General features: G+C 48.5%; 2 protein-coding genes across 8 annotated transcripts in view; one reads left to right on the top strand and one right to left on the bottom strand.

The window, feature by feature from the left end:
• Positions 1 to 7580, bottom strand: part of ADAP2 (ArfGAP with dual PH domains 2) — a 34553-nt gene extending 26973 nt beyond the window's left edge. For 3 of the 6 annotated variants that reach the window (XM_059149283.1, XM_059149287.1, XM_059149286.1), the window contains exons 1-5: positions 7357 to 7579; positions 6379 to 6509; positions 4672 to 4763; positions 1378 to 1457; positions 325 to 437 (exon numbers count right to left, since the gene is read on the bottom strand). In XM_059149283.1, the coding sequence (XP_059005266.1) occupies positions 325 to 437; positions 1378 to 1457; positions 4672 to 4763; positions 6379 to 6509; positions 7357 to 7450 (510 nt within the window). In that variant the 5' untranslated portion in view covers positions 7451 to 7579. Of the gene's footprint in view, positions 1 to 324; positions 438 to 1377; positions 1458 to 4671; positions 4764 to 6378; positions 6510 to 7356 lie in introns of all 6 variants that reach the window. The other 3 variants (XM_059149289.1, XM_059149288.1, XM_059149284.1) reach the window with 2 other exon arrangements.
• The window catches only part of TEFM (transcription elongation factor, mitochondrial), a 47137-nt gene continuing 27864 nt past the window's right edge, over positions 2308 to 21580 (top strand). The window contains exons 1-3 of one of the 2 annotated variants that reach the window (XM_059149291.1): positions 2308 to 2455; positions 5188 to 5270; positions 21030 to 21380. In XM_059149291.1, coding sequence (XP_059005274.1) covers positions 21314 to 21380 — 67 coding nt within the window. In that variant the 5' untranslated portion in view covers positions 2308 to 2455; positions 5188 to 5270; positions 21030 to 21313. The remainder of the gene's footprint in view (positions 2456 to 5187; positions 5271 to 21029; positions 21381 to 21580) is intronic. The other variant, XM_059149290.1, reaches the window with a different exon arrangement.

A 21580-nucleotide genomic window follows, 5' to 3' on the forward strand; every position in this document is an offset into this window, starting at 1 on the left:
TCCTTCTCTTTCTCCCTCTCTCTCTTTCAAACACGTAAATAAAAATCTTTAAAATATGTAAATAAATAAATAATTTCTTGAGTGCATGAATAAATGCAGTAAGCTCAAGTGGCCATCGAAGGCCCAGTCTAAGCTAATTCTAGGGAAGAGGAGGTGTGTTTTCTTCGGACTGGACTGATTGCCTGACTGTGGAAAAGTAACCGTGCGGTGCTGAACACTCAATGGCTGAGATTATCTGGAAGATGGCACCATTGATTCCAATGTGACCTCCGTGGGGTGTGGGCCAGCGCTCAGGGAGGGACCATTGCTGGTCTGGTCTCTTACCTCCTCTTTAGTGTAGTACTTCAGGAGGCCTTCTTTTGCCAGGAGGACAAACTTCCTTCGCAGGAACTGTGCATTGTCCCTTCCCCGCTTCCACAGGAACCCTTCCCGGTTTCCTTAGCCGCCAAGGATGAGAAAGAGGGAACAGCCACATCCTTGAGATGAACAAGCAGTTTGCAAACCACGTAGGGTCTCAAGGGTAAAGAGAACGCTCCACCCCATGCTAAGATATCTTAAATCTAACTTAGCTATGTCAGCTGCTGCACGTAGGGTTCTGTCTGGGGCCAAATTTGCCAGGTCTTGTGATTTCGGTTGGGCTCTCCCTAACTTCCTTCTTTGGCTCTTTCATAAGAAGACAGACTAAACCCTCAAGAAGGCTAAGTTCTGAGAAACTGGATGATTCTGAAAGATGCTGGTAATGGTGCTGCCCGGTGTCATGTTGACCCCAAGCTGACAAACCCCTCCAAAGGGCGGAAATCTTGAGCCTCTAGGTACCTGCAAGTTCAAGAGTACCATGTGCTCCCCTTAGCTAGGGTTGCTGATCTCCGGCTGTCTCCGGTCCTTGCAGTGGTTTTGTACACTTTGCTTTCTGGGTCAGCGTCAGCTTGGGCTCAGAGCAGTGGGCAGACTCGGTCACAGGCCGAGGGCTAGCTGTGAGCTTGGGCCCCACACAAAGGTGGGAAGGGAGGCGGAAATCCCTCCCATGTACCTTACCAAGCCTGTGCCACACGAGGGGCCACACTCCCCAACAGCAGGGGTGCCTTTTGCTAACTGCCTGGTGGGTGAGTCTTCCTGCAACTTTACATTAAGACACTGTATGCATTTGTGGCCCTGTGGGGACCAGAGATAAAAATGCTTCTTGACCACTCAGACCATAAAACTCCGCCTGCTGATGTGTTGCTGTTTCAGAGGCAAAGGAACCCACACCTTGGCCTCTGTGGCCAGAGTGAGGCCAGCAGATAGCTCCTGACTGGGCCCTCTTCCTAACACTCGGGTGCTTTATTGACCAGAATTCATTAGAACATAGACCTCAAAAGATGATGGAAATAACCTTACCTGGGGGTGAGGTGGTTTTCCCATCGGCCATAAATTCCTGTCTTTCATACTTAGCTCGAATCCACTGTTCCTTTAACACCCTAAGAAGAGAGAGCCTTTGGTCAACTGTGTCTGAGGCACTGTTTTCCCACAGGGTGGGGGCATCCCAGCAGCTGCCTGGTCAGACCCCCCAGGGCTGCTCAGCTTCGATACCATTACATTTGGGACTAATCTTCTGTTGGGGGAAGGGGAAGACTCCTGTGTTCTGTCCGATGTCCAGTGGCATCACTGGTCTCTAACCTCTAGATGCCAGTAGTACCCTCTCCCCAGTTATGATACCCCAAAATGTCTTCAGATATTGCCAGTGCCTCCAGAGGGAAAAATATTTCCCCCAAGGGGCTATCTGAAAACCACTGCCAGCCAGCCCAGCCTTCTAGATCAACCAGCTCCCCTGGACCATCTATACCACCCCCCCCCCCACTGCATACTCTTCAGCTGAAGCCAGGAGAGTCCAGGACCCTCTTCCTGCGGCTTGCCCATAAAATCTGGGCCTGCTGCACTGGATACAGCAGTGATGTTGGGGTCGAACCACCTGGGACCTTCTCCTCTCCTATTTATCCATCATGGGACCCACGGCAAGTTGCATAACTTCTCTGAACTTGGGGAATATGTCAAAGATATTACACCTACCTTCCCCTTGGGGTTGTTGAGGGGTTTAAATATATATGTAAAAGGATCTGTTACCATGATCACCACATAGCAGGAGTTTAATGTTAGCCTAATCAGTCACATGACCCCTGCAGAAAATGTATTTCAATTGTTTGGTTCCCTCTTGCCTTTTCTAGGTAAACATTCTAAGGTTCATGTGACCTTACCCAAGAACCACAGGGAATGACCCGGAAGTGGGCACCTGGCCAGAACTGGATAATCAGAGCTCTGCCCTGAGCTGCTGGAGCAAAAGGAGAAAAACTGAGGGAGGGGTGAACTGGAAGCTGGAGCCAAGGAACTGGAGCCAGGGACCCAAAGTGGCCTTGCTCCCAGGTACATGAAAGAAGTCTGGCCAATTGAAACAGGCAGAAACGAGAACCAGAAAGACAAGGTAAGAGGTGTTTGTGCTGCTGGCCTGTCCCTCCTACGGTCTGATCCCTAGAACCTACAACTCCCCTCGGGACTAAGCTATAATTCTGTCACTTGCAACCAGAGGCCCTGCTTAATGCACAGCCCTCACCCCCAGCACACTGAAGACAGTCACCAAGCCCACCGTAGCACCCTGAGCCAAAGGATCAGAGCTGGGAGAGGGAGTGGTGACTGAGGCCCCAGTCCTGGTCCTGGAGGTGGGGAATTTAGAGGACTTCTAGAATTCCAGGGAGGAGGCCATTTGTGTCCCACTAATAGGGTGTAAAGTGAGGGGCTGTGGTTGGAATCGTGGAAGTAGTGTCTGGAGTACTGGCAGAAAGCCCAACACATAGTAAGTGTTCACCAAATGCCTGTTCTTCCTCCCTGCAGCAAAGCAGCAGGGAGGCAAGGGGGGCCAAGACCCTCTTAAGGTAAGCCTGGCACCTCCCTCAGCCGGGCTGGGGCCCAGGCAGCATTCCGAAGGTGACAGTGAGAAATAGATTAAAACTAGCCTATTGGGGGGCACCTGGGTGGCTCGGTGGGTTAAAGCCTCTGCCTTCGGCTCAGGTCATGGTCTCAGGGTCCTGAGATTGAGCCCCGCATTGGGCTCTCTGCTCAGCGGGGAGCCTGCATCCCCCTCTCCTTCTGCCTGCCTCTCTGCCTACTTGTGATTTCTCCCTCTGTGTCAAATAAATAAATAAAATCTTCAAAAAAAATTTTTTTAAACTACCCTGTTGGGTGGCCTGTGAGACATTTCACATAAATTATCTCATTTACTCTCTACCACCATGCCATGATGTAGGCATCATTAACTACATTTCAGAAACAAGAGAGCCATGATTCAGAGAGGTTTGGTAACTTGTCTACCTTCTTACAGCTAGAGAGTGATAGAGTCAGGAAACAATACTGGGGTCCTCTGAGTAGAAAGCTGTGTCCCCCCCACCCCCACCCCACCATTCCACGCTGCATCAGCAACCTTTGGGTTGTTTTTTTTTGTTTTTGTTTTTTTTTTTAAAGACTTTATTTATTTATTTGACAGAGAGAAATCACAAGTAGGTAGAGAGGCAGGCAGAGAGAGAGAGAGGGAAGCAGGCTCCCTGCTGAGCAGAGAGCCCGATGCGGGACTCGATCCCAGGACCCTGAGATCATGACCTGAGCCGAAGGCAGCAGCTTAACCACTGAGCCACCCAGGCGCCCATGGGTTGTTTTAACTACTGGAAAATGGTAGGGTACTAGGTACAGTTGTATAATTTGCACACTGTCCAAAAGCTTCCTGCTGAGGCTAAAGGACAATGGTGACTGAAATGCATCCTGTTTCCTGAAAGCCATACCCTCACTGCCAGTGAGGCTGTACCTGCCCAGAGGGTATGTTCTTCCTATTTATTCCAGAATGGTGGCTGGGGGTGGATGAAGGGAGGGGGTAACTGTCTAGTAGCCCTGGCAGTGAGCCTGAGTCCCTGGAAGGAAAGCTAAGGTTCAGGCAGTCAGTCCTGCAGAGGCTGGGGTCACTAGGTACCAGGGTCACACTGACCCCTCACATCCAGGGGACCTGAAACCTCCTGTTGTTTCCCAGCTTCCCCCCACTTATATTAGATTTTCCCAGTGCCCTGTGTCAGATGGGCTAGTCGGTCTCAATTCTGTCTCTATGAGCCTCAGGAATGTTATCTATTTCATGGGGACCATGCCAGTGTTATATCAGAGCTGTTGAGAGAATTAAAGACATGAATGCACACAGCATTTAGCACAGGGCCTGGTACATAGGCAGAGTTCAATAAAGATTAGTGGCTACTATTATTTTTATGGTGCTTACATAGGGATCTGGGGCCAGACAGCTGCTTTGGAGCTAGGCTGAGTTCAAGTGGGACAGCCCTGGGCACAACACTTCATAGGAAATAGCTGAAACATACCTGTTCTACTAAAATACCAGTGTTCCTCTCTGTTATCGAGTTAGCTGCCACAAGTAGGCTATGACAACATCAGAGGCAAAGGGGCGGGTCATAGTGAAAATGCCCCATATCACAGCTGTGGAAACTGAGTCCCAAAGAGGGGAAGTGATAAACCAAGGAATAAGGGTAGCGGAGGAACTGAGCCAGGTCTAAGTGTTTTCCATGATAGTACCAAAATGTCTTCCCGGGTCCACCAGGTACATTGAAAAGACCACCAGAGATAAAGGGAGGGGAGACCAAGAAATCTACTCACAGGCAGTCGTTGGCCTGGGGGACATAGTAGAAAGCAGGGACTCTGGCTTCGTACTTGGCCTTCACACGGAGGTTCCCGTTGTGGGTCATAAACTGCAAGACAACAGCAACTCGGGGTAATATTAGAACTTGAAAAAATGTGAAATGAAACCATGGTCTACCCAGAAGGCTGCTCTTCCCACTGGCTCCGAGGCTGAGTCAGGAGACACTCCTACTGGAATCTGACACTTCCCATTGGGCTTGGTTATCCATGCGGCTGGGAAGCCCCAGCCTGGGGCAATGACGGGCTACAGCACACACTCATGTAGGCAGAACGCTTTACAGTCCTTCCCCATTAGTTCATTCCATCTCCTCGACGATTTTAATATTGCCATCCTCATTTTAGAGGTGAAGAGACGGGCTCAGAGAGGTTAGGCAACTGACCTCAGATGACGCAGCTAGAAAGTGAGGAGCTGGGACTTGAACCCAGATCTGTCTAACTCCAAAATTCAAATTCTTTCTCCCACCCCCTCCCCAGATGGCCAGGACCACCAGCAGCTATGTGCAGGAGACAGACATAGCTGGAGGATGGAAGAAGTCGGAACTGTCCCCCTTGAGTAGGTAGGTCAGGGTGATCACTGGGGCCCTATGAGCACCTGACAGACCCAGAGGCAGATATGCCTCAGCCAACAGTTACCACTCAGGAACAGAGCTGGCATATCTGGGGTGAGGGCACATGTGGGAAGAAACATCAGGTTTTTAATTTACATCCCCTGAGCTGAGTGAACCCCATTCTCCCCCTCCCCCAGGGACTCTAAACTATGACTTGGGATTTGCATGGGCTTTGGATCCCAACAGAGCAAGTTTCACATTCCAGCTGTGCCACTGATCCACTGAGTGACCCTTGGGCAGTACTGAACCCCCCCAAGCTTCAGGGATTTCAAATGCAAAAATGAAGAAAGTATAATAGGGGGGTTTAAGGGACAAAGAAACAATCTTCAGGTCTGCCTGCTGGTTTACTGGCTTCCTATCTTTCTCCTGCACTAGAACATAATTTCCACGTGGGCAGAGACTCTATCCTATTCACTGCTCTTTCCTAATACCCAGCATACAGTAGGCTTACAGTAACTACGTGCCCAACGAATAAAGCATCCAGCAGAGTGCCTGGCACAGAGTGGGCACTCAGGAAACACCCGCCTGCTTTTCCGGTAGTCCTTGAACTCCTCAGCCAACCAGCACAATTTAGAACAGCTTCCTCTCTGAAGGTTTTCTGGCCAAAATGGTATTATATCATCCAGGCTGATGGTGTCCTCCATCTCCATAGATGAGAGGAGCAAAAAGGTGCCCTTCCTGGTGATGAGTGGAAGGGAGACTATAGACCATGAATTAGTCTATTTCTATTCCAGTCCAGGACTTCAGCTAATGATACATAATGCCTACAAATGTAGGCATTGAGCCTACATTTAATCCTTACATCAGCTGATTGAACGAATAGTTGGATCCTTAAAATACAGAAGTGGAAACTGAGGGAAATAACAAGCTCAGGGCCTTGCACTCAGGGTCTCTGTCTAAGCCAGGACTCTAATAGGCTGTGCTTTCTCTTGCTAGTTACTGCTTCTCTCTGGAACTCAGTTTCCTCCCCTATAGAGGAATGGGGCTACCCACCCACCACCTCCACCCCTGCTCTGCTGTTTCAAGGCTCTTCCGTGCCCACCCACCCCCTCACTACCTCCACAGTACTGTCATCCCAGAAGTCAAGTCTCACGGATTTAATTTTGCTGATGTCTGGGAAGTTGCGGTGGACACCAGAGCAGTTCAGGCAGATGAAAATGCCCAGCTTGTAGGAGGCCCAGTCGGGATCTAGGGGCAAGAGGGTGGAAGGGGAGTTGGACGGAGAGTTATGCACAGAAACCACAGCTGGGCTGGGGGTGCTGGAGAGGCAGGGCTTGGCCATTAGGATTTCTGGGGCCCTGCCCAGCGCTGCCCATGTTAGGACGCCCTTTTCTCTCAGTCACCCCACCTTGGGTGAGCTAAAATACCAACATTCAATCTTCTGGTCAGCCTGCCGGCTAAAGCACAGAGGCTACCAGGATGATCTTGGAAGGAGTCTAGGGATGGGGTGAAGGGCTGAGACGAGCACAAAGTGGAAGTGACAAGACTCCGGGGAACCGAGAGGAGTGGGGCGCCTGGCTGGTGAGCTGCAGGTGGGGAAGTCTGCACTGCGGAGCAGGAACTTGGGAGGACCCCAGGGGCTTCCGGCAGTTGATAAGGGAGCACTGGACCTTCGGGGGTCTGGGACCCCCTAGGTTTGGGAGATGTTTGGGCCCGTGGGCGTGGGAGGTGGCTGGGTCCGAAGTGACCATGTCAGGGACCGAGGTCCGGGTGGGTGGGGTGGCTGGTGGGGCAGGCGAACCAGATGGTCAAGGCATCAGGGTCCCGGGTCTAGTGATTGGGCCCAAGGATATGGAAGGGTCGGTGTCCGGGTCCACAGTGGGGAGGTCAGGCGGCCTGGGTTCGGATGGGCTCGGCAGCCGCTGTGGAGAGCGCGGCCGAGGGCGCCAGACCGACATTCGCTGTCTGGGTGGGCGGGGGACTGGGTCCGAAGGTGTCAGAAGAGCTCCCGCAGGGGCCCGGGACAGGACCTGGTCTGGAAGGAGGAGAGGAGGTCTGCGGGCAGGGGTCGCGCTCCCGGCCGCCGCACCCTTACCCGCCGCCCCGCAGTCGGCGCAGTACGCGTTGCCGGTGCCCGCCGCCTGCAGCAGCTCCAGCAGCCGCTTCTTGTTGCGCTCGCGGTCGCCCATGGCTGGCCCGGCGGGCTCAGCGGGGCTCAGCCCCGCAGCCCCCTAGCCTGCCGACCGCCCAGGGCGCTGAGCTCGCGCCGGCAGGTGAAGAGTGACGCCGCTCCACCGCCTCCCGAGCGCCAGCCCCGCCCCTCGAGGCTTCCGCCCCGCCCCCGGCGCGTGCCGGCCGCCCCGCCCCCTGCTCGCCCCGCCCTCCTGCCCCGGCTGAGGCCCGCCCCGCGGGGAGCCACCGGAGCGCAGGCCGGAGAGCAAACCCTGGCCTGCCGCTTGCTAGTTGCGGGACTGTGGACAACCCAGTCAGCTTCTCTGGCTTCAGTTTCCACCTCTGCAAAAGGCGAATGAGGGCAGGTCTGCGTCTCTGGACTTCTTGGAAAATTAGACAGGATCTAACCTGCGGGAAAGCGGTCCATGGATGGAGCGCTGACATCTAGACATTCCAAAGCTACCTCCCCAGGAAACCCTCCTTAATACCCGGCTTCGAGCAATCTCTCCAGTTTCTGGTCCTTCTGGAACCCTGTTATAGGATCTGTCCCTCCCTGTGGCCCTGAGCACTTTCTATCTACGTCACGTCACAGTTATTTATATATTTATGTGAATCCTTCTTCCACCTCCCACACACACACACACACACACACACACGCCACTCTAGATAGTTTAATGTCAGTAGCTTTATTTCCGTATCCCACGTAACTCCTGGAAACAGCACCTGCACATTTTTAGAAGCCCATTGAATTGTTGCATGACTGTGTTCACCAGGAAAGTGTGGTTTCACCAACATGGACTCCACTAGGTGCTTTTATCTGTTAAGTTCCATCACTGCCAGTTGTTGGCAGGGCTTAGGTGGTCTTGAACCTGTACTCTCCCTCCACCATTCCTGTCCCTCCTTGACCCTTTTCTTTGTGGTCCAGGGGCACACGCTGCACACACTGGCCTTCCCCTCGGTAGGTAAACACCCATATGTCATATGCATATAGCTTTACCCACAAGGATGTTAGATTTCCATCCTGATAACTGCAGCTGATGGTCTAGCTGATCTGCCTGTATCCCCAATTCCACATACATGCATGCATACATGTGAATCCATAGGGCAGCATGGTGTAATAGAATGAATCCAAGAATTCAGGCGTTGAATCTTGGCTCCACCACTTCCTAGCTACATGGCCTTGGACAAATTCCTTCACTTCTCAGAGCCTTGTGGTCCTCACCTGTAAAAGGAGGATCTGGGAAGATCCACTGATCTTCACTGAGATGTGCCAGTACATGTGTGGCACACGAAATTCACAGAATATGGGGCGCCTGGGTGGCTCAGTCAGTTAAGCATCTGCCTTTGGCTCAGGTCATGATCTCAAGGTCCTAGGGTGGAGTCTGGCATCTGGCTCCCTGCTCAGTGGAGAGCTTGCTTCTGCCTCTCCCCTCTGTTCGTGCTCTCCTGTTCTCTCTCTGTCAAATAAATTAAAACAAAATTTTTAAAAAATCCTCATAAAAAAAAGAGAGATTATTATAAAATCCTCAGAACGCGGTGGCTCCTTTGCTTTCCCTGCTCCTCTGGTCAGCTTGTGGGACCATCCTGTGGAATGCTGTGTATCATTTCCCATCTTCCACAGCAGGGAGGAGGTCAAGCCTCTGGGCCTGGGAGGAGGGGGACGTTACCAAAAATAACCAGCCAGGAGAGTCTCTACTGAGGGGGGTGAAATCTAGCCCGGGGCAGTTCCAGAGGAACCAGAGAGGGCCCAGAGAGGGTCAGAGGGCATGGGGCTGTCGACCAAACAGGCTGAAAGATGATTCATTTCCGCTGCTTTAGATGAGAAAAAAAAGACAGAAATAAATCTCCCAGGAGACACATGGGAAAGGAGAAGTGGGGGAGTAGGGGGGCAAAGAGGGGACGGGGCAAGGACATCATTTCTCTGCTGCGCCCCTGCCAGGGCAAGACCCTCAGCCTTCCTGGTTCATGCACCTTTGTCCCGCTCTCCTCTGGCACGACGGAGGTCCCACAAAAGCCAACCCAGCAAAATGTATCCCCTGCATGATGAGGAATCAGAGGTTGAGAGATTGCTTTAGTTTGTCCTCTTCCTGCCCTTATTTCTGGAAGTTTCCATTTATAGAATTCTAAGTCTTAAGGTGGAATTTCAGGCATTCTCGGAGACTAAATGAATACCCAAATATTTAAGAAATAAAAGGCACGATTGTATTTTGTTTGTAATGGGTTTCTTTCTCTGGGGCAGGTGAGGGTGATAATGCTGATTAACACTTATTGGCTGTTTCACACAGAGTTTCACACCATTTGATCACATTTGAGGTCCCCGACTGTCCTTTGAGGGCAGTATACTGTCCTCAGAGGAGTGAAGTTATCCAAGGTCAAAGAGCCAAATGGGCGGAACAGGGGTCTAAACCTAGGTCTTTTGGTGTCCACCAGCCCCAGGACACCAAATCCCACAGGACAAGCCTGCCTTCCCATTTGTCCTCCCATTCCTGGATTTTTTTTCCCCCCTTACTTCTTAAAAACTGTGGTAGAAGCTCTATAACACACAATTGCCCTTTTAACCATTTTAAAAAATTTATTTATTCATTTGAGAGAGAGAGAGAGAGAGAGCACAATCAGGGGGAGAGGGAGAAGCAGACTCCCTCCTGAGCAGGGAGCCCGACCTGGGGCTCTACCCCAGGACCTAGAGATCACGAACCTGGCTGAAGGCGGGTGTCCAAACATCTGAGCTGCCCAGGCATTCTGCTTTGAACCATTTTTAAGTGTACAATTCAGTGGCATGATTACATTCATGATGTCGTGCGACCATCACCACTATCTGTTTTTACAATTTTTCATCACCACAAACAGAAACTCAACAGCCCAGTCATGGGTATTGGACACGATCAGAGCTCCGCTCAGGTCTGTGTTCAGGAACCAGAAGCTACTCCAAAGGGAAGAAGAACACTGGGCCAAAGACTGTCGTGACTGGGATCAGGGGACAGGCTGTGATCAGGGTGGGCGGAGGCAGCCTTCTTCATGGATTCAGTCTGTATAGCAGCCGTAGGGGTGAGGGAGCAGTTCAGGGCCTGGGACAGAGTGTCCTCGTAAATAAAGCTCCCAGGGTCCCTCAGAGCACAAACATCCAGCCCTGCTCTCAGGGTCACTGCCTGGTGAGCTGAGCCCAGCCGCCACAGGGCTGGAAGAAAGCTTTCAACCACATTCCCAGCCCTGGACTTGGCTCAAGATCCCAGGGGAACAGATCACAACCCCTTTGAAAATTTAAATAATTATGTTTATTAGATTATTTTTAACTACAATTACAGGAAATTTGGAAGATACAATAAAGAAGGAAGAAAACAGCACCCATAAGTATAACCATCACTGATTCAGGGATTGCTGTATGTCAGCCATTATTGCATTTAACCTTAAATACAACCCTGAAGCATAAACTATTTTATGCCCATTTTATAGATGAGACAACTGAGAGCCCCGGAGAGAGTTTTAGTACATTTGTCCCAAGTTACACAACTGAGATGATGCATCCTGGATGATACATAGTCTGGAGCAGGGATTTGAACCCAGCTCTGCGTGGCCCCCTTTCATCAATATAGTAGGTTAATAGCATGAAGTTGACCTACAAAAATAGTAATGTCCTGCAGTTCAACCTAGTATTATTCTTTTAATAGTCCTACCACCAGTTTTTTAAAAAAATATTTATTTATTTTTGAGAGAGAGCTCATGTGCAAAAAAGAAGAAGGGCAGAGGGAGAAGCAGAAAGAAAGAATCCTCATGCAGACTCCCCTCCCCCATGAGTGCAAAGCTTGATACAGTGCTTGATCCCAGAACACTGAGATCATGACCTGAGCCGAAATCAGGAGTCAGCTGCTTAACCCACTGAGTCACCCAGGTGCTCCTCTACCAACAGTCTTTCTTATCTTTTTCCTAAATTTTCTTCTGGCCATTTATATATATACATTTTTATATCATCAGAATCATATTTTTTCATACAATTTTATGTCCTTTTTTCTTTAACTTTCTTTACATAATGTTTCCTATCATATTGATATGGGTGCTTCATGATACCATTTTAATAGCTACCTAATAGTCCGTGAGAGATATATATTTCCTTGTTGTTGGACATAGATTGTGCCTGATTTTTTGTTGTTATACGTAATGCTATAATGAGTATCTTTGTGCCCAAAGCCTTTTCCTCTCTTTAATGCTAGTGTTTTCAAGCACCTGAATCTCCTGTAATTGCTCACTGGTTTCCTGGGGTCCCTTACTCACCTAAGCTTAAAGGTTATGTCTGTTGTATCATCTGTGTATCCCAGCACCTGCCAGCTGTGTAGCAGGGATTCAAAAAAATATTTGCAAGTTAAACAAAGAAATGACTATGGGTAAAAAAATAATAAACAACAAAGCAGAGAGGACTTGGGATCACGAAAGTGTTTCCCTTTGGAATGGCGTGTGCAACAGCGGAAAATCAAGCAGCCAGGCAAAAGAATCTGATCGAGCTGACCTATTTCTTTGTATGTTCACTGTTAATTTGTCTTTGATAGGAAGCAGCTAAGAGCCCAGAGGGACTCCTCACTGTAGTACTACCAAAGTGTTTGCTCCTTTCACTCATTATATATTTATGGGGCATACACTATGTGCCAGACACCGTTATGGGTACTGGAGATACAGAGCTATAAGCAAAGCAAAGGGTCCGGCCTTTATGCAGCTTACCTTCAAGTGGGAAAGACAGATATACCCATATACAATATGGCACCAGAATAAAAAATGCTGTAATGGAACACAGTAAGGGGATAAAGAAGGTTAGAAGATGCTATTTTGATAGAGAGGTCAAGGAGACCCTCTCTGAGGAGGTGACATTGAAGCAAAGATCTGAAGGAAGGGGTTGAGCCAATGAGGCACCTATCTGGGGGTGGGGGGGAGAGTGTCCTAGAAAAAGAAGCCAGCAAGTGCAAAGGCCCTGAGGTGGTAACATGCTTGGGGGGTGCTTTGTCCACATCCTTTGAGCACAGAGTGGTCCAACTCCATGCTGTGGTGCCTCCCTCAAGCTGCTTCCTCTGCTGGGACACCTGGGTGGCTCAGTTGGTTAAGCAGCTGCCTTTGGCTCAAGTCGTGATCCTGGAGTCCCAGGATGGAGTATAAGGCTCCCTGTTCAGCGTGGAGTTTATTTCTCCCTCTGACCCTCTCCCTGCTCATTCTCTCTCTCAAATAAATAAATCTTTTACAAAATAAATAAAAATAAAAAAATTTTTAAGCTCCTTCCTCTACTACCGCAGCCCCCTTCTCCTCTACCCCACCCTCCTGCCCAGCCCCCACTGTTCTCGCAAACTCCTGCCTCTATGTCCAAATTCAAATCTTACTTCTTATAGTTTGTCCAATCTCCTTCACCTATTTTCTCACAATGTTCATATTTCTGCTACAATAATCATCACATTGTCCTATGATTTTTTAAAATTTATTTTGTCCCAGTTAACAACGAATTTGTTAAAAGCAGATTGTCCCATTTGTCTTTATATTCTTGGTGACTAGCAAGTGCCGAACCCAAAAAATGTTGGTAGATCTATTTTTGTGAAACGTTCAGGACAAGCAAACCCAAAGAGACAGGAAACAGATTCCTGGTTGCCAGCGGCAGGGAGAGGGGGGGCTGGCTTGGAGGGTGGGGGGGGCACAGAGAGTGACTGCTGTATGGGTACAAGTTTTCCTTTTAGGGTGTTGGAAATGTTCTAGAACTATTTAGTGGGGATGGTTGCACAACACTGTGAATGTACTAAATATCACTGAATCATACACTTTAAAATGGTTAAAATGGGGCTCCTGGGTGGCTCAGCCAGTTAAGCGTCTGACTCTTAGGTCTTGATCACAGGGGAATAAAACGGCTAAAATGGTGATTATTTTGTTGTGTGAATTTTGCCACATGCCCCCCCGCCGCAAAATGTTGGCTGAATTGGGTGGAAATGAAAGCCCTATTATTACAGGCAATCGGGCATTGTGGGGTTTGCATTCTGAACAAAATATAAGGAGTTGAAACATCCAGTTGTGAATTCTGAAGAGCCAGAAAAATAAGTCCGGAACTAACACATCGTAACTAGGTGGTTACACTTTATAACATTACCTGGAGCACTGAGTGAGAAGTTAGTTACAGAGGTTAACTTACAACTACAATTGAAGAGGTTAGGGTGACATCTGTTGGAAATGTGGTTTGAATGTTGGCATGCTAATCCTGTTGAACTAGAATTTTTAAAAATTAGGCTTGAAAAGCTAAAACTTCAGTTTCCTTTAGCTTTACCTAAATTAATCACATAGAGGAGTATTTCATTTTTTAAAAGTTTATTTGTTTATTTATTTATCTAAAGAAATCTCTACACCACAGGTGGGGCTTGAACTTAGGACTCGGAGATCAAGACTCAGGTGCCCCAAGGATTATTTTGGAAAGCAACTAAGTCTTTTCCTCTTGAGGTAGTTTCTTAAACAATCACACCCCTCATCTCAATCCATATAATCAATGATCCAATTAATAATATCTTCCATTATGAAAAAAAAAGCTTCCATTGTATAACATCTTCTATTTTCCCAGTGATTTCCATAATCTCCTTTTCACAACAACCTTGTAAGAGTGGTACTTTGAACTTTGGTTTACAAAAGAGAAAACTGTTCTTACAAAAGTAAACTGAGAGGCTCCTGGGGGGCTGTCGGTTAAGTGTTTGCCTTAGGCTCAGGTCATGATCCCAGGATCCTGGGATCGAGTCTTGCATTGGGCTCCCTGTTCAGTGGGGAGCCTTCTTCTCCCTCTGCCAGCGGCTCCCCCTGCTTGTGCCCTCCCCTCTCTCTCTCTGACAAATAAATACATAAAATCTTAAAAAAGAAAAAAGATGTAAACTGAGATACACATATATTATATGAGGCAGTATTGGGGCACAAGCCCATGCATTCTGTTCTGGATTTCAAATTGCAGACGCTGCTTTCTGTTTTGATCATTTGCCTTATCGTTTTAATTGTGTGTAATACTTTTTTAAAAGACAATAGGACAGTGTAACATAAAAGCAGAAAAGAAATCCAAAACTTTGGCCAGAGTAAGATTAGGAAGACCAAATTATCTTTCTTCTATAAAATATCACTAGGGGAAGGGGAGCAAGGAGATATGTTGTGTGCACCTTGGCCAGAATGATCTATCCAAGAATCAACAGCCTTTTTGTGGGAATCCTGGCTGTTTGAGGAGGTGTTCGACTTTGAAGAAAAATAAAGAAGATAATATCACTAAATAAACACTTAAACCTCATACGGTGCATATCTAATTCAAATGGCTTGGAGAATTACAATTCTTTTAAAGATTTTATTTATTTATTTGAGAGAGAGAGAGAACAGTGAGGGGGAGGGACAAAGGGAGAGGGAGAAGCGGGCTCCCTGTAGGAAGTACTAATTTTTAATTTTTGTAATTGTTTTCCCCAAACACAATGAACGTTTTAGATATTAGGTATGGGAATGCATGCATATTTTTCAACAAACACTTGAATCATCACCGTGCCAGGCAACGTGCTGGGTATTAGAGGGGATATGATTGTGGCTTATATCCCTCATGCACTCTAGAGGGACCTACCTCGGAGAGGGGCCGTCACTTGCCCTAGTTCATGCTTTTAGTATGGTGGGATTGGAACACAGGGTTAAAGCACGGGGTTGACTGATTCCACAGTCTGAGCATAACCATTGAGCTCCTCTGTCTCCAGGATACTTGATATATTCTGGTTGGTAGCTTCCAGATCCCTTTCAGAAAAGGTATAGAGAGTGAAATAAGGGGACAAAGACATGTAGCCAAAACCAAACCAAAACGAAAAGCCTTACAGTTCAAGACAGAATGTATTTTGAGAGAGATCAGTCAAGTGCTTGGCAAAAGGGACGGTGCTCTGGTCTGACTGAGGAGGCTCTTCAGGGCAGGGGACACCTTTGTTGGCCCTCGGGAGGTGAGAATTCAGACCATTTTTTGCAGAGGGGGCTGGGAATCTGAGGGAAAGGGACTGGCAGGCACAAAGGTGCAGGGGTGAGACAGCGTGAGACATGTGCGGGGGAACTTCACGTCGCCCCGTTTGTCTCCTGAGTGGGTGTATCTAGCAGGAAATTATCAGCTTCAAGGAACGGAATACTGATCTACAAGTGGCTGAAACCATTAGGTCAGTTTTTCTCTTACTGAACCAGAAGTCTGCAGATGAGTGGTTTTGGGGATGGCCCAGCAGCTGAAGAATGTCATCAAGGCCTCGGAACTCCCCCCTCTTTCTGTTCTTCCTGCTCCTGTCAGCATGGCCTGTCCCGTAGCAGGAGGCGGCTCCTGCTCCTCGGGGCCTCAGGAAGAAAGGGGAGGTGGCCGCTTCTCCTCCCACTCCTTATGATGATATAAAATCTTTCCCCAATATGCCCCAAACCGAATCATACCCACTCATTTATTTATTTATTTGATAGATAGACACACACACACGCACAGAGCAAGAGAGGGAACACAGGCAGGGAAAGTGGCAGGCTGAGGGAGAAGCAGGCTTCCCGCCCAGGAGGGAGTCTGAGGCGGGGCTTGATCCCAAGACCCTGGGATCAGAACTCAAACCAAAGACAGACGCCCAACCAACTGAACCGCCGGTGAATCCCACCCATTCTTAATCTTCATCCTTAGTAAAGGGAAATGGGATTACCATAACTGGTTCGCCTTCCCTGAAGAAACAGCTCCCCGCCTTCAATTAGGGATTCTCAGGAGAGTCAGCGCTGTGGGTGTGGGGTGCCACAGCGGGTGCCTGGTGGAGAGCAGAGAAAAAGCTAGGAGAGGGAGGTGAGGCCCCACCTCACGGCAGGAATTGGGAGATTTGGTCAACCAAATCTGTTGGCCAGGACAGGTGGGGTGTGTATGAAGGACAGGGAAGGGGTTAGGTTGATGGGCAGCTGGAAAATTGAGGCTCAGGGGAATTGTGCAAGAGCCCAGGTGAGAGACTGTGAGACCCTCACTAGGGTAGCCATAGCAAGAAAGAGTTTAAAAAGGTCATTTTAGGGGCACTTGGGTGGCTCAGTTGTTAAGTGTCTGCCTTTGGCTCAGGTCAGGATCCCAGGTCCTGGGACTGAACCCTGCATCAGGCTCCCTGTTAGCAGGAAGGCAGCTATGCTCACTGATGAAGTTCTAGAACCTAGGTGAGGTTTGGTGGGCTGAGGTCCGGAGCCGATGACCAAGAAAGAATTCTTGAGACATCTTTGGTGCAAAATGGTGGTTTATTAAAGCACGGGGACAGGACCCGTGGGCAGGAAGAGCTGCTGCTGCCCCGGGTTGTGAGGGGTGGTTGGTTATATACGCAGGAGTTGGGTAGGTGAGGACAAAGGGGTATTCAGAAGGGCTATTGGGGCAAAGAATACTATCAGGATATTGAAGGCTTAGTTACTATCAAGTAAAGACAATTGAGAGTCTCCTGGTGGAATGTTACATTCCTGCTATCAAGCATCCCTGTTAATGAGATTTAGGTTTAAAGACAATTGGGAGTCTGGTGGAATGTTACATTCCTGCTATCAAGCATCCTTGTTAATGAGATTTAGGTTTAGAAGAAATTTAACTTTATTTACTTTTCCTTCTACCTCCACCTCCTTCGGTTTTTATGGAGGGGAGGGTAACATTAGGCTTGAGGAACTGAGTTCTGTGTCTTTGGAAATTGGGCTATTGATAAGGTAACTTCTTTGTTGTAATCTCAAGGACATTTGCAAACCAAGGGAGACTCCTGTCTTGTAGGATTGTGATCTCAGCAAGTTAACTATTTATCATTTTATGGCAGTCAGGGGTGCCTGAGGAATGCTACACCTATGGAGGGGAGCGGATGAAGGGGGGGGGGTGCAAGGCGCCAGCTCTTGCTTTGTCCTCAGCCAGCCTCCTGCTCCCTCATCACTCACCACTATACAACCAACATCTGCTTCCCTGCTTAGCAGGAAGCCTGCTTCTCCTTCTCCTACTCCCCCTGCTTGTGTTCACTCTCTCGTGTGTGTCTCTCTCTGTCAAATAAATAAATAAAAACTTATAAAAAAAAAAAGAACATTTTATATTCCTGAAACAAACAACACATTATATGTTAATTAGCTGAATTTAAGTTACAAAATATTTAAAAATTAAAAAGGACATTTTGCAGTTAAGGTTGATAGAACTTCTTGTGTTTTTAAGCATTTACCCAATACCATGTAGTAGTGAGTCATGAAATTAATATTGACTTAGTGGTTTCAACTAACCCAGCTTCCAAAAAAAGAAGTCTCTTAACTCCTCAAAATCCTTTATGTCTTTTGTCTCTTTCACTTGACTTTGTCCTGTTTCCTTTTAAATCTTTCTAGACAGGGGTGCCTGGGTGGCTTAGTGGGTTAAAGCCTCTGCCTTTGGCTCAGGTCATGATCTCAGGGTCCTAGGATCGAGACCCACATCGGGCTCTCTGCTCAGCAGGGAGCCTGCTCCCCGCCCCCCACTGCTGCCTCTCTGCCTACTTGTGATCTCTGTCTGTCAAATAAACAAAATCTAAAAACAAAAGTAAATCCTTCTAAACATTGCCTCTTTGTCTTTTTGAGAATCCGAATTCTCTACTTCCCCCCAGAGCGGGTGCTCCCAGAGTTTTTTCCTTGATTTGGTGTGGTGTCCCCACACTACCTCTCCCTGGCTCATCTCATGTACTCATGGGTTACAACACCATCCCTCTACGTGGACAGCCTCCAAAAGTATACCCCAGCACGGTCCTCTCCCTTAGCTTCAGACTGACCTATCTAACAATAATCTACTACAGGTCTCCACCTGTTGTCCGGCAAGTTTAAAAATGGACCAGTGTGGTGTTGTTGTTTTAAATGAAATAAAATAGAAAATAGAAAGATGCATTATATGTCATAATGCAAGTATTTTTTAATGAAGCTTTTGTTTCACACCACACACCTATGCATCCTGTGCCACGGCCAAAAAAGTTTAAAAACTAGAAAACAGGGGGCACCTGGGTGGCTCAGTGGGTTAAGCCTCTGCCTTCGACTCAGGTCATGATCTCAGGGTCCTGAGATAGAGCCCCACATCAGGCTCTCTGCTCAGCAGGGAGCCTGCTTCCCTCTCTCTCTGCCTCTCTGCCTTCTTGTGATCTTTGTCAAGTAAATAAATAAAATCTTAAAAAAAATAAAAACTAGAAAACAGGGTCTCCCAGGTCGCGCAGTTGGTTAAGCATCTGCCTTTGGCTAAGGGCATGATCCCAGGGTCCTGGGACAGAGCCCCATTTTGGGCTCCCTCCTCAGTGGGTAGTCTGCTTCCCCCTCTGCCTCTCCCCCTGCTTGTTCTCTCTCTTTCTAGAATAGATAAAATCTTAAAAAAAAAAAAAAAAAAAACCACCACGCAGAAACCAGATAACAGGCTAGACACAGTGATGAAAGAAGTGGGAGGAGCCAGGGATTTCTGCGATACAGACTGGGAAGCGAGAAGGACCTGGTTTCTGGGGAAAGTTACAACTTTCATTTTGAACACAGAGTCTGGTTTACAGTAAATCGTGCACCTACAGTAGTCGCCCCTTTCCTTCCCACTTCCAGCTTCAGGTCAAAGGATATTGAATGAATGCGGGAGTTTCCCCTGAAGGTCATTAGTAATTAGCTGCCAGGAAGAGGTAATGCTTTTAAGGGGGAACTAATATTTATTGAACCATTAGTATGTGCCAGGCTCTCTGCATTGTTTTGTTTTGTTTTACTTTTTTATTTTTTTATAAACATATAATATATTTTTATCCCCAGGGGTACAGGTCTGTGAATTGCCAGGTTTACACACTTCACAGCACTCACCAAAGCACATACTCTCCCCAATGTCCATAACCCCACCCCCCTTCTCCTAACCCCCCTCTCTGCATTGTTTTTAATGAGAAATCCTCTTAACCTCTGTGTGAGGTAAGTACCATTATCTCCATTTCACAAATGAGGAAGCTGAGGTTCAGAGAGGATGAGACATTGTCTAAGGTTGTGCAGTTAGTGAGTGATTTATTACATCTTGCCAGTGAACGTTGTCATCTCTGAAAGCCTCAATCACCAGGGCTCTTTAGGGCTCCAAGTGTTATTTTCCTAGGGCTCCAGTAACAAAGTACTCGGAACAGGGTGGCTTAAAACAACAGAAATTTATTCTTCCACAGCTCTGGAGGCTGGAAGCATGAAATCACAATATAAGCAGGGCTGGTTCCTTCTAAAGGTGAATCTGTTCCATGCCTCCCTCCTAGTTTGTGACGATCCCCTGGTGATCCTTGCCTTCCTTGGCTCGTGGATGCATCACTCCCAGCTCTGCTTCCATTCTCACATGGCATTCATATGGTCCTCTTCTTCTTCTTCTTCTTTTTTTAAAAAAATATTTTATTTATTTATTTGACAGAGAGAGAGAGATCCCAGTGGGCAGAGAGGCAGGCAAAGAGAGAGAGAGGAGGAAGCAGCCTCCCTGCTGAGCAGGGAGGCCGATTCAGGGCTTAATCCCAGGATCCTAGGACCATGACCTGAGTCGAAGGCAGAGGCTTTAACCCACTGAGCCACCCAGGCGCCCCTGGTTCTCTTCTTTTAAGGGCACCAGTCATATTGAATTAGTCACCCGCTTTCACTCTAGGATGACATCATTTTAGCTAAGTACATCTGCAATAACCCTATATCTGAACAAGATCACATTCTGGGGAATTGAGGGCTAGGACTTCAACATACTTTTTTTTTTTTTTTTAAGATTTTATTTATTTTTTTATTTTAGAGAGAGCAGGGGAGGAGCAGAGGGAGAGAATCTCAAGCAGACTCCCCACCGAATGCAGAGTCCAACATGGGTCTCAATCTCACCACCCTGAGATCATAGTCTGAGCAGGAATCAAGATCTGAGCCACCCAGGCACCCCTCAACATACCTTTACTGAAGGATGTAATTCAACCTGTAACACCTCATAAGCAGAATAAGCCAGGAGAAAAGGAAATTATTTGATTTGGAGGATTTTGCACAAAAAGTTGAGTTTATTTCTTCTTACAGTTCTAAGTTCTCCAGGAATTAATAAGATTCTTAGATCCTTTTTTTTTTTTTTTTAAAGACTTTATTTATTTGATAGAAGAGAGAGCACAAGCAGAAGGGAGAGGAACAAGCAGACTCCCTGCTGAGCAGGGAGCCCTATGTGGGGCTGGATCCCAGGATCTGGGATCATGACCTGAGCTGCTTAACTGACTGAGCCACCCAGGAGTCCCTAGCCTCGCATGTTTATATACGGCAAATTTTCTAGAAACACACCTCTGGTATGACCCTATTCAACTACCCCTTTTTGCATTCAAGGCCCAACCAAATTTTGTGCCTGCCTCATCTCCCTCCCCTTCGCCCCATCCCTTCCAAATGGAACGAGGCTGTGGCTTTCAAGTCTCAGAGGCAAAGCCACCTCCTCCTACCGCTCGCCCTTCCCTGAACCCCTGCCTCTCCCGATTCTGCCTAGTGATACGGTTATTTGTGTACCCGTCTATGCTCCCCACCAAACTCCGCTCCTTGCGCCACAGGCAGGGCCACAAGACCTTATCAGTCCATGTGCCTGGAAAAAACCCAGGGAGGCTCCCTGAAGGAGGGGAGCTGGCCAACCACGGACTAAAACCCGCCTAGGCGTTTTCTTCCTAGAGATCCCGCTCGGTGGCTGTCACGGGCCGGCCTTGGGCAGAACGTCTCCAGGACGCGGTGGAATGAATGTGCAGACCACCCGGGGGCTCGGGATCCAAGGACACCGCCTTGGCTGGACGCCGCCACGAGGCGCGCAGCGGAGGAGTGGCTCCCGCGCAGCTCAGCCGGACGCATCCCCCGCCGGAACGCCGCGGCCGCCGGAACCTTTGCGCCGCCAGGCCGGGCCCTAAAAGGCGAAGCACCCCCGGGCCGGAAGTCAGTGGGGGAAGATGGGACTGCGGGAACCCCGTGCTTTACCTGGAAGGATGAGCGTCGGTAGTTTGCTCGTGGCGGGAGGTAGGGTACCTGGAATGTTGGTTAATTTCCCGCCTGTCTTTAGCCTCTGGTCCTGGAGTACCCTCTTCCACAGGTCGCCCGTCCAGCCCTCCCTCCTGGAGTCTTGGCTGAGCTGATGGGGAGCCTCGACGCAACTGCGCTCCCCGGAGGAGGGGTCCGCGGGCGGGCCTTTCCCCGACTGGGTGGCGGGCGGAGCGTTG

Source organism: Mustela lutreola, chromosome 15 (genome assembly GCF_030435805.1).
Source record: "Mustela lutreola isolate mMusLut2 chromosome 15, mMusLut2.pri, whole genome shotgun sequence".
Taxonomy (NCBI): Eukaryota; Metazoa; Chordata; class Mammalia; order Carnivora; family Mustelidae; genus Mustela; species Mustela lutreola.